The sequence below is a fragment of the Chinchilla lanigera genome, unplaced genomic scaffold (genome assembly GCF_000276665.1).
Source record: "Chinchilla lanigera isolate Chin_1 unplaced genomic scaffold, ChiLan1.0 scaffold00001, whole genome shotgun sequence".
Lineage (NCBI taxonomy): Eukaryota > Metazoa > Chordata > Mammalia > Rodentia > Chinchillidae > Chinchilla > Chinchilla lanigera.
In genome coordinates this window covers 14,338,648-14,351,877 of record NW_004955402.1, presented here as the reverse complement: position 1 = coordinate 14,351,877, position 13,230 = coordinate 14,338,648, and the positions used below count along the sequence as shown (strand labels likewise).

Below are 13,230 nucleotides of genomic sequence, written 5' to 3'. Positions count from 1 at the left end.
AAGTTAAACACAAGATTGCGGGAAAAATATTTACAAAATATATAACAATAAATGACTTCTCCATCTCTGTATCTATATCTCTGTCTCTGTCTCTGTCTCTATATATTTAGAAAGTAGTAAGTACCCAACAGATAAATGAGCAAAAGTAATAAGCTTGAAATCTTCTGAGGAAAATACTAGTTAGTGGTGACACTTTTGCTTTAGGCAGCAAGTGAACCACATTTACTGAAGAGCAGTTATGCAGTATTATACTTAGACCAATATAATACATTTTCATTCCATTGTTGAGTTCACAGAATGTGCACCCCAAAAAAGTGTGAGAAAAAAGAAGTAATGAGCACACCCTACAGAGAAATCACTTTAGGGACAGGTGCCCATGGCTAGCATTAGTTCTTAGGTCTCTGCTGCAGTGAAGCACTGCATCTGGGAGTCTGGCAAGAACAGGACTAAAGTGGTTCCAGGTCAACAGTCATCCACAATTCCTACCAGAAGTAATCACAAATCTCCAGAAAAAAGATAACTTAATTTAGGCTCCCAAATTAAATCTGATTTACCCATCCAATGAAGTTTTAAATTCAACTGCAGTTTTCATTTCTAAATGTTCTATTTGGTTCTTTTTCCTATCTTTGCATTCATTTTTAATAAAGAACTTTCTGCTCTTTTATTCCATATGTTTCATTTTTAGTATTTTACAACAGTTTTTTTTTTTAATATTCAATATGTGATCATCCAATGATTGAGGTCATGAGAATTCCAAATGTACTGCTGGTTTGCGTATAATTCAACTCAAACTGACTTTCTTGTATGCTTATCTTTGAATGTAAACTCATATATAAATATCAGAAAACAACTTTAAAATGCTGAAAGTCTCACTCATAGAATGTTTAATCATAATTCTAATGTCATTCCTGACATTGTCTACATAAACAACCTAAAATATTCTAAAACTTACTAGAAATAAAGGACTATAAGAATACTAGCAAATGGAGAGAAAAAAGAAACAGAAAAGGCAATTATCAAAATTATTACTTCCTGGGGCTGGGGACATAGCTCAGTGGCACAGTGCCTGCCTGGTAAGTGCAAGGTCCTGAGTTTGATTACCAGTACTAAAAAAAACAAAAAAACAAACAAAAAAAAAAAAGTTAAAAAATTGTTACTTTCAATAACAACAAAAAATAAGTTACCTAGAGATAAACCTAACAGACACATGCAACAAAAACTGTGCACAATCTATATAGATAAAATTATAACACTTGATGGAAAGATATTAATGAACACGTGAATAAATGAAGACATGAATCATGTTTACAGAGGCTCAAAATTATGAAGAAATCAGCCGGAGGACTATGGACTCAGGACCATGCCAATTCAAACTGAAACAGAAATTTTTGGTGGAACTTAACAAGTTGATTGTGAAATTCATAAGGAACAGCAAAGGCCCAGGTACAGTGGAGAAAATCGTGACGAGAAAAATGGAGAATGAAAAAGTAAAGGAGAGGCAAGTAGGGGATGTGCCTCAGCAGATGGAAGAGTTATTTTGAAGTTATGGTAAGTGAAACAGTGTGCTACTGAAAATTTAAGATTCGTTATTATCAGAAAGAAGAGATAGGTCAGAAAAGACATCTGCATATATGACACACAGAACACTGTAGGTAACTGAGGAAGGACAGCCTCTTTAACTATGCTGCTGAAAGTAGGATCTCTAGTCTATACCACAGAAATAAACAAGTACAAAATTAACTCCTGGTGACATAAAGGTTTAAAGTAAAAGTAAAACTTTAAGAAGACAATATAGGAGATTATCTTCATGATTTCCAGGAGGAGCTGTTATGGTCTGAACAAGCACTTTCACAAAAGAAACTGTCAACTTTACCTACTTAAGCACCTATGTTTATCAAAATATACTACACAGAAATAGAAAGTAAATTGTAAACTAACTCCAATAGATCCTTTAGCACAAAAATGTATAAAAAATTGCACAAGGAAGACTGTTTCTATTTATTGACCATCAGTCATATCAGACAACTGCTCTGAGTACAGAAAACTGAGAGCCAGAAGAACTCTTTTTAAGTTTGTTTGAAGGCAGCAGAGAGCTGCCAGGAGAGCAGGTCTGGCGGGGCCGCAGGCCTTAGAGCAGACAGCCTCACTGAAGTAACCCCGTTTTCTTCATCTTGTTTTCCCCTGGCCATGTGCTAATTCTTGATGTGGAACAAGACACTGAACAGCCACACAGAGAGCAGCTACTAGGAGGTAGAAAAGCCAACAGAGTGCTAGGCACCCTCACAGAGACAGAGGAAGCCGAAACTGAAAGCCTCCAACACTTGACAGATGGGCCGTGAGTCTATGGAGAAATAAGGCCACTCTCATTGAAGCTTCCCACTGCAGAGGAAAATTCAGAGAAGATAAGCAAAGAAGGTCTACAGAAAACACACTAAGTTTTAGGTACTGGAGAAAGTATCAGAGAAATAAAAGTTAGGGTTCATAACAGAGAAAAGCACCCTAAGTCTCTGGGCCACATCCTGGGTGGGAGAACCAAAGTTACACAGAATCTTGGAAAGGCTGAAATCAGATTAAGACAATTCCTCCTCTGCTGGCCTCTGGGGCACAGGAGGAATTTTCTCTGTAGTAAATTAATCCAAAACTCCTATAATTTTTTCTGAAAATTATACTGAGTGTGAATTGAGTAGTACCTAATCCACCACGAAACAGGACTAAAAAGCCAGAAAACAGAAACAAACCCCAAGATAAATTGAATATCAGATACAGTAAAGCACTGACTTTAAAATAACCAAGTAATTATTCAAAAAACAGGAAAAGATAGATAACTACACCAGAACAATAAGCCATTAAAAAAGAAATGTAGGTTGTGGTTTTTGGAAATGGCAGAACAGCCTGATTAACAGCGATCACAAAATCAGTATACCATTTTTAAAGGTAAGACTTTTTGAAAACTGTACAAAAACAAGCACAAATGAGAGGGATGCGATCACCGGGTAATGGGAGCACAGTGGACGAACAGAGTTTCTGTCTTCTGGCTGAAGCATCCCCACCCGGTCTGTGCAGCCCCGTTCCTAGGGCTGAGGCGCTCTCCAGCAAACCATCACCTCAGCTGGAGATTTCACTAGCCACTCTGATGAAGAGATACAAGTCCAAAAACAAAGCAAAAAAAGCCAGGATACAGAGATGTTAACACAGGTACCTTCACCAAAAGAACATGTATGGGGGGAAAAAGCCTCGCAAAACTAATTACACACATTTTTCCAAGTACTCATGAGATAGTCCTCAACAGGGGCCAAACTGAGGTGAATCAACAAATTTAAAAGGACAAACATTACAGATCATGTTCTCTGATCATAAAATTTTATTATGAAAAAAATGATCTGGAAAAGCCTCAAATATTTACAATATTAAATAGAAGGAAAAGAAGAAAAACTATTTCAACATGAATGCAAAATTGTGTTTAGATGGATATTACATCAGTACTTAGAGAAATTTAGAGTTATAAATGCTTACATAAGAAAAGATTTACATGTAAAGACCTAAATTTCCAAACTAAGACGGTAGAACAGGAAGAGCGCTGTTACGTTTTGTGTCTAGATGTCCCCCCGCAAAGCCTCACGCAATCATAGCATTTTTGGGGAGGTGGCTGAGTCTAGAGTGTGTGATTGATTCATGGTTCAATGCTGAGATTAAGGGTGCTGGTGTTAAGGGTGGGTGACTGCTGGATGAGTCCACTGACTGGATTGACACCACCCTAATCCAAGCAGTCTGGAAAAAACAAAAGTGGCAGGAAGAGGCTTGTTTTCCCCTTTTGCTCTTGTTGCTTTCGCTGTCTTCTGCCTCCATGAGCTGCTGCCCCTCTGCCATGTGTCACAACCTACCTTAGAGACAGCCTATTATGGACTGAAACCTGTACAAACTGTGAGTTAAATAAACCTTTCTTCCCTTAATCTTAGGTTCTGGGTATTTTGTTTCAGCAACCAGAGAAAAGTAAGATAGGTACTTTAAGCCTGAAGCAAGGCTTACTTTCGTTTAAAATCAATGAAACAGACAAAATGAATAAGTAAGAATGACAAAATTAAAAGTTAATTCTTTTAAAATGGATTAAAACCTAAGGCATAAACACAGGAAATTTCACTCCAAACTAATAGATATCACGTAAGATTAACAATTTTATTCCCCAAAAAGTCACCTATTAAGATACCCCAAATTCTTTGCAGAATCCATACTACACTATAAATACAGTTCTACAGATATTTAAAACAAAATAAGTTTAGGAACAATTTCATGCCAATAAATTTAAAACATATGAGTGAAATATGTAAGATCTTAGGAAAAAAACCTCTGAAACTGACATTAAGACTAAATAGCAAATAAAGAGCCTATATATATAAATGAAATTGACTTTATCAAAAACCATCTTCTAAAGAAAACAAGAGACCTATTTAATTTCAATGGCAAATCCATTCTTCACGTTAGGAAGAAATAACACTAATTATACAACAAATTTTAAAACTCAAGAATGGCAAAGACTTCATGAGTCATTTTTTGAGTCTACGATAATCACAAATACCAAAGTCTGGCAAAGTCACTATAAAAACAGAAAACTCTATGCCAAAATCTATGAACACACATACAACCCTTAGCAAAATATTTATCCAAGTGAGCAAAATATAAAAAAAGCTAGTACTCAGTAATGCAAGGTTGACTTAACATTTAAAAACCAATGTAATTCGTAATACTAATATAAAGAAAAATCAATGATCATCTTAAATTTCTTAGGAAAAGTTCATGAAAAAAGTAATTCAAAAGCAGGCAAAATATCTGAATTGACATTTCACAAAAGAAATTTCACAAATGGAAAGTCCCTGGTTTTTTGTTTTTTTTTTTGGTTTTTCTCCAGTACCGGGAACCGAACTCACGACCTTGCACTTGCCAGGCAGGCGCTTTGCCGCTGAGCTAAATCCCCAGCCCCGAAATTTCACAAATGGACAATAAGGCACAAAAATATATTCATCATCATCAATTACCATGGAAATGCAAATAAAAATCACAATGAGCCCCAACTACATACCAACAAGGAAGGGCTAAATTTTAAAGTTTGGCAGTTTTCTCACAAGTCAGCAATTTCACTCCTATGTATTAATGGTATGAAAAAAAATGTATACGCAAAGCTTGGACAGTGTTCATAGCAGTTTTATTCAGAACTGCTACAAATAGAACAACTCAAATGTCCATCAAGAGAGGAAACCATAAAACAGTTTCATGTAAATGAAAGGATATGCTTAGCAATAAAAAGTCAAAGCACTTTATACATGCAACGACACAGAATTATATCAAACACATGCTGAGAAAAATGGCTGAAGAATACAAACTTTATGAAGCCATTTATGCAAAACTCTAGGAGAGACAAATCTAATCTACAATGTTAGGAAGCAAATCGGGGGTTCTTTGGGGTCTGGGGTGTAATGTAATGTTAGGAAGCAGATGGGGGTTCTTTGGGGTCTGGGGTGTAATGTGGGGACTTGGGGAGAGCAAAAGGGAACTTTTAGGGTGCTGAAAATATTCTTTGTGGTACCTGAGTTTAGCCTTTTATCAAAACTCACTGAACTGGAAGACAATGACTACCTTCCAACATTTCCTCCGAAAACCACATAGAATGAGAACCACAGCCTCAGCACAACATGAAGAAAAAGAATATCCAGACTTCAAAAGATCTGTAAATGAAAAAGAAAAATACCAAATCCCAGTTCACACTCTCTCAAAATATCTTATTTTTTGCTGCGCACCCTTCTTGCAATGGATGATCTGAGATGACACAATGCCTACAGGATGAGTCAAAGTGAGGGGAAAGACAGGCATGCACTGAACGGCCTTGGCACTGGGAGGGAGCCGTATGCAGTAGAGTCCGCTGATGATGTTAAGTGGTAACGTGAAGGTTACCTGAACATAAGCACCATGCTAGTCAATCTGCTAAGGAAGACAGCTGTTAAAGGGTTAAGCAGTATATGTCCAGCACGGATATGCTGGATGAAGGGGTGATTCTCTTCCTAGGCATGAAGTGATTTCATCATGTTATTCAGAATAGCATCCAATTTAAAACTTATTATTTGTAGAATTTTCCATCTCATACTTTCAGACCACTATTGGCTGCCAGTAACTGAAACTACAAAAAACAAAACTGCAGCTAAGGGAGGACTACGGCAATAATGAAATATTCTACTTATGTGAAGTTCAAGGAAAGACATAAGAACAGTGACCACCAGAGGCAGGGGTGAAGCTAATCGATTTGAAAGGTGCATAAAGGTACAGAATGATTATGTTCACTATCGTACTCCAGATTGGACTACATATGTATATGGTTTTGAAAATTCATCAAGCAAAACATTTAAGATTTGGGCATTTCACTGTTTATAAATTACACTCTACAAAGTACTGTTCTGTATTTTTAAAAGTAGCAATATATCTATTTTGGTTAGGTATTATGCCTTGACATGTTTAAATATTACCTCCTTCTAGTTAAAACCAGATCGAGTTTTAACTATTTATTGTCTTTACCTGAAACATGTTGTTCCATTCTCTTGTATTTTATTTTTCTGAATAGTAGTAGATGCTTGAAGCGACAAAATTTTATTTCCAGGCAGAGTAATTTGCTTTAGAATGGAAGCTATAAAAACAAAATGAGAAAAAATAGAATACAAAAAAAGCAATCATGCCACATTAGGAAAAATTCAGAACAACAGTTTTTAACATATATAGAATAATCGAAAAAGTTTTAAATTGCTCTGAAACTATATTTAAATAGGATGATGGATCTATTCCCTGGATAAGAAATCATCTTATAAAGATTTCTATTTCTTTTTTATATGGTCTCAAATTATCTATAGAATGAACATCATTATAAAAAGATACATAGAAGGTGACTAAAACATGCTAACAATCTATCACTTACATATATTTTTTTAACACTTAAAAACTCTACCTGACATGTGTGAGACTGATTTCTAAACTCAGAGAAAAAAAACCTATTTTAAAAAGAAATCATGCTATATAATAAATTTTTAAGTTAAAAGAATATATATTTACTACAGATTGTTTTATATAATTACAGAATACCATGAGCAGTTGCTCTCTTAATTTCAAAACAACATACACCCATAAAAAGTACCTGTATTTGTACAAAGGATGTGAGAATACCTTTCAGACTTCTCTTAGGAACAACTTTAAAGGGTCAAACTTCTCTTAATCCAAAAATAAACAAATTGTGCAAAACCCACCATGTTGCAAATTCCCTGTGATGGACTCACAAGGGGTAGCGTTTATCTACAGGAAACTTACTAGTCGGTATTACAGTGTTCATTGGAACCTTCTGTGTAGATTTCTGAATGGTCACTGCTGAGGAATGGGAAATTGTGGTCCCCTGGTTTCCAACGCCTCCTGATGGCTGCTGGACTACCTGAAGCAAGGAGAACTATCAGTCATTCAAGCAAACCTGCTTTAGGAGCACACAAAGGCTTCACTTCTAACAACAGCTTGTGCTCATCCAGCTGTGCATACGGTATACCTTTATCTTCTAAGATAACTGTTCACTTAAAATTTATATTTGTATGTGGTAAAACTGTCTTGTTCAAAAGTGAAAAACATGACTCTCTCACACATTTTATACTATTTTTATTAGTGCCTTATTAGTTATACAGATTAATGGACTTCATTTCAGCAGATTCATACACATGTATAGCACACTTTGATAATTTCCACGCCATTCACCTTCTACTTCCCTCCCCCTTCTCCCGCTTCTTCCCGTCCTCTTCTCTAGCAGCCCCTTTACATTCATGTCATCTCTTTTGTTGTTGCTATCTCAAGATTTCACATATGGGGGCTGGGGATTTAGCTCAGCGGCAAAGCGCCTGCCTGGCAAGCGCAAGGTCGTGGGTTCGGTTCCTGGTACCGGAGAAAAACCAAAAATAAAAAAAAAAAAAAAAAGATTTCACATATGAAGTGAAACCTTCTTAGTCTGTTTTATTTCACTTAACATGATAAACTCCAGGTTCGTTTTTCTTTGTGGCTGAATAATATATTTTTTTTTCTTTATTAATTTGTTGACAGGCTCCTAGACTGACTCAATAGCTTAGCTATTGTGAATTAGGTTGCAATAGACATAGGTATGCAGGTATTTCTATTACATACTATTTTTAGAGAGAAGGTGAAATTTATAAAAATTTCCATATGGATCCTATTTTCATTTTGTAACTGATCATGGAAAATTTAATACACACAAAAGTAGAGAAAATAAAACGAAAGCACCCATACCATTACCCGGTTTACACAATGATTAATTCAACAATCAAGATTTATCCTCTGTTCACTTCTCTGCCACTCCCAATTATTTGAAAGCAAATCTCAGATTTATCTTTTTAAAACTATAAATATTTCAAAATATATCTCTAAAAAATATGGCCTTTTATGTGCTGTTTTTTAAAGGTATCTTCCTAAACCACATGAGAAGTGACAATGCTAAAGACATTCTCCAAAATAAACAGGTCATGAAACTCAATGAGGGTTGGGATAAAGGGAAAAAAATTAAAGTAGTAACAAGGTTATTACTTTTTAGCATCAAAGAAAAAGACAAAAACAGAATAGTAGAGTGTTATTTTTTCCAATTCAAAGAGGAAACCTTCACCATGAGTTTAGCCTACCTCTTGACAATGTACAATTACTTAAACTCCTACATGGTTAATATAAAGAAATCATGGTCTGACCAGAATACAGACTCCTTAACAGAATTATGAGAATGTAATTTATTCTCCTTTCTAACTACTTGTATATAAAATTTAAAAATCAAGTGTGCACTATGAAGAAAAAAAGTAACAACACAATGTATTTTAGTAAGTAATCCTATAGGAACTAATGTCCTTAGAGAAGAAATATAAATTGGAATACTTCCACTGCTGTCATTCTTTGATAATAGAAAAGAACTCTTCTAGAGAAGAAATTTAAGTTGGCATAATTCAGTTGCCATTATTCTTTGATAAAAGAATCTTGGAAAAATTAGTCATTTCAATGACGCTGAGAGGATCAGGCTTAATATATATGAAGAAATACACATCTGCAGTCATCTTATTGCATTCAGGCTGAAACTCAAGAATGCAATCAACAACTTGGACTTATTTCCCTATTTTTCATATTTCCTTCCTTGATACTCTTATTAGGCACTTCTTTCAGCATTTTAAATATGAAGGACAGTAATAAAATGTTATTAGAAAGTTGTATACCAGTGAGTGTTCATACCATTTTTGATAGGTACATGAAAATGTAACAAAGCTTTGAGCTGAGATTTAGGAACTCTATGTTCCCACTAGTCCTCATATTAACTGCAACACCTGAGTGGCACATGTACCTAATCTAAAAAATACGGGCAGCATACTCCTGCATACTACACGAACAAAATAAAGCATAATAAGTGATAACATGTATGAGAATTCATTGGTCTTCTCTCCAAGAAATTACCATAAAAAAGTCACATTACTGGGCAACTTATGGAGAATGACATTATTTTAGAGAAATGGAAACTGACCCATGCTACAGACATTTGTTCTTATGAGCAAGAAAAAGAAAAGTTATTACAATGCTTAAAATTAACACCTTCACTGAGTGCAGTGGTGCATGCCTATAACCCCTGAACTTTGGGAGGTTGAGGCAAGAGGATGACAAGTTCAAATCCCACCTAGGCAAATTACTGAGATCCATTCTCAAAATAAATAAAAGGGGCCGAGAAAATAGCTCAGGGGCAGAGCACTCACGGGTGTAATACCCAGTACCCCCATCCTCAAATTAAGTTCTGTATTCACTTTCCCTCCAAAAGAAATTTCAGAATTAGAGAAAGAAAGGTAAAGAATAGACACATCAGCTTTTTCTCTCTGCATAACAGGGCCTGGTGTTTCATTTGGGATGTTAATACAAATTAACATTCCAGTAGTTTATAAAACCTGCTAACTAATTACATTAATTATGATGTGGCTAGCTGACACAGAATGATTCTTAAATTCCATCAGGAAAGGAAGGAATGAAACACAAGTATGGATTAAACAAACAAATGGGAACACCCTTACTGTATGATTCCATTTCCACTGAGTTCCAGAATCTGGGGTGGGGGGGAATTATCAGATAGTGATTGCTCCTTGGAAAATGGGGTTGTAAACTGACTGGGAAGAGGCATGAGAGAACGCTGAGATGATGGGAACATTAAATATTTTCATGAGTTGCAAACAGGCATGAACTTTAAGAACTTTTCTAATGGTACACATAAAATATCTGTGTGTCATTGCATGTAAATTTTATCCCAAAAGAAAAAAATAAGCAAATATTTACCTGTATGTAGTGATATCTATGTTTAATTATTTAGGAAGGTTTTGAAATTAATCAAAAAAAAAGAATTGAAGGCAAAATAAATACACGATAAATCAAGTTTAATAGCTGTAAATAGTAGAATCTAGGTGATTGGTACATAGGTGTTTTACTATTAACTTCATTTTGCTGCATTTGAAATTTTCATAATAAAACATTTTCTTGACTAATGTAAAAGGACATATACACTGTAAATGTCTCTAGCTTTATTCTCCATAAATTCTAAAGCAATCTCACAAAATTTAAAATAACATTCAAGTAAATTTAAATAAGCAGGCGTCAATCAATGCATATATCAAGGCTACTGTTACAGGCCACGGTGGCACTCCTCCTGCTAGCCGGCCCGCTTCCCTAGGGCATATTTTCACTCTTTCCTCTATTACTCAGCTCAAGCTCACTCTGCAGAGCCAGATTCTTCTTAACTCTTCACTGTCACTTTTTCAAATAGACTTTGCTGCTGCTTTTTGCTCACTTCACTTAATTCTTTGTTTGAGACCAGAAGAACCTCCAAGGAAAAGGTTCCTGTTTCAATGTACGAGGAATGGATACTGGGCAAGCAAGAGATTGCACCGAGGCCCCGTGTGGGTCCTGCTCTGTATGTGAGACAGCTAAAGACTGATTCTTGCAAATGCAGGTTTGACTGTCCCTGCTCCCAGAGGAACTAGACCAAGCAGGACCCTCATTCCTACACTGACAACTGAAGAGGCCCAGGAGAACAATCTGCATTCACAGACATCATTCCTCCAAGGAACCCTGGGTAATCTTAGCATCACGGTTGAGTCAATTCAATTACTTTACTGTTTTGACTTACTTCTCTAGAAAACCCTCCTCTGGATCTACAGCCATGGCTGGAGTCAAGGGCACCTCTAACAAGAGTCTTTGCAGCTGTACTAACAGAAGAAGCTGCAAAGTTAACTTTGAGACAGAGAATACAAGTCCTGACTGCCCACCCAGAGTTTTTCTGGAGACAAAAGGTTTCCTATAGTTAACAGTAGAACAGCTCACCAACTATTAGGTAGGCCATGTTCTTAGACATCCCTGAGGTTATTATAAAAACTTGCACTACTATAAACTGTGCTTCCTTGATGGCTACAGGAAATTAGCTAGTCTTGTAAACAAGCGATCTCCCAGCCCTATGCAAGTGGGCAGGACATCAGCGACCTATCCATTCAAACCTTGAGGAGGTGTGGGTCATTGATGAAAGTGGCTTTGTCAATCATCTATAAAACACAGGCAGGAAATTCCACAAGTTCTAGAGGCAGTCCATCTTCCCAAGCAGGTCGCATTGTACAGGGCACCAAAGAGACATGCCTGAAATCTCCTTCGGAAATCAAAAGCTGAAGGATAGCAAGAAGGACAGCCCTACAGTGCCTCAAGGCCCTAGTCTTAGTCTCAGTTTCTGAGGAACCATTCTGGTCTTTCCTCAAGGGGCACAGGGATAAAGTATAAAAACTCTATATGGGAAGTGGGTCTCCGTCTTCTGGAAAGGTGGAGAGAGCCAACAAGACCCTAAAATAAGCTCTAGCCAAGACGCACTAAGTCCTGGCTCTGACTGCTGTCAACAGTGCTCATAAGGGTTCTTAACGCGCCCAAGACTGGGCTAAGTTTGAACCCATTTCAGATGTTATATGGGAGGCCATTTCTATCTGATATGATAGCAGACCCTGACACCACAAGGGTCTTAAAATATCTCATTGATCTGGGCCAAGAACAACAGGCTATCCAAATGTCTGAGAACAGAGTCCTGCAGCTCCTGGCCCCAAAGGACCACCTACTGTCTGTCCCGGAGACCAAGTACTGGTAAAAACCCGGAGACAGGGGACACCCACTGACCAATGAAAGCCAAAATGGAAAGGCCCCTTCTCAGTGATACTTGCCACATCCACTACAATAAAGCTGGCAGAGACAAAACGGGATTCATCTTTCTGGAATAAAGCCAGTCCCTTCGGAACTGTCTGAAGAACAGGAAAGGAGAAAGCTACTCCTATGAGCCTCTGAAAGACGTGAGATTTCTCCTCAAAGCAAGACATCAGTGCAGATACAGGAAGTGTGAAAATCTGACATGCTCTTCATATTTGAGCTAAAAGTAAAGTTCCATGGTCATTAACTCCTTTCTCATTGTTTTCTGACATGTTTTTTTTTTTCTTACCCAAGGTAGTTGGAGAGCACAGCAATCCCCAGCAGATAGCGTCTACAGCCCTCTCCGGCTTGAAGAAGCCATAGAACACAGAGCCCTCCATGCCCTCAGCACCTCAGAAGAATTAGGAGGTCTGTTTCCTTCCTCTCCGAAGGAAATGACACAGCAGAGCAGGGCGTGGCAAAGGTGAGTGGGGAAATGAGCATGACCTGTTAATCACAAGATCCTGGACACAAAACAGTCCCCAAAGCCCTGCACATGGACTTCTCATGAGCACCGGAGCAGGTCTGCAATGGGACGGCCTGGACACGACGCTACCCTGCCTCTCCCTACCATAGCCCGCCCTGCTTTCTTCTCTCTACACGGCCCATGCTCACTCTGCAGGGCCAGTTTCTCCCTCACTCTTCATTTTTATTTTTTCAAATAAACCTTGTCACTCCTTAAAAAAACAAAAAAGATCACTATTATAAAAATGGTGAAGTTACAGCCCATGAAAAATAAAGAATTTTCTGCGCAACTCCTATTTCTGTATGGTAAATAAAGAGCAGACCTCACTCGGACTCAACCCTTCTTCACTAAACCCTTCATTAGTCCTTTGTAAGTGACAGTAAAATCAGTAATTAAATTCCACCTTTTCTCTCTTAAAGCAAAAAAGACAAACTACTTTGGGTCCTAGGTCAGCTCATAAA

General features: G+C 37.2%; 1 protein-coding gene across 1 annotated transcript in view; it reads right to left on the bottom strand.

Moving 5' to 3' along the window:
- The window catches only part of Taf4b (TAF4b RNA polymerase II, TATA box binding protein (TBP)-associated factor, 105kDa), a gene marked incomplete at its 5' end in the record, with an annotated part of 129,097 nt that overhangs the window by 73,421 nt on the left and 42,446 nt on the right, over positions 1–13,230 (bottom strand). Inside the window, 2 exon segments of the mRNA XM_013505611.1 lie at positions 6,559–6,667; positions 7,339–7,456. Coding sequence (XP_013361065.1) covers positions 6,559–6,667; positions 7,339–7,456 — 227 coding nt within the window.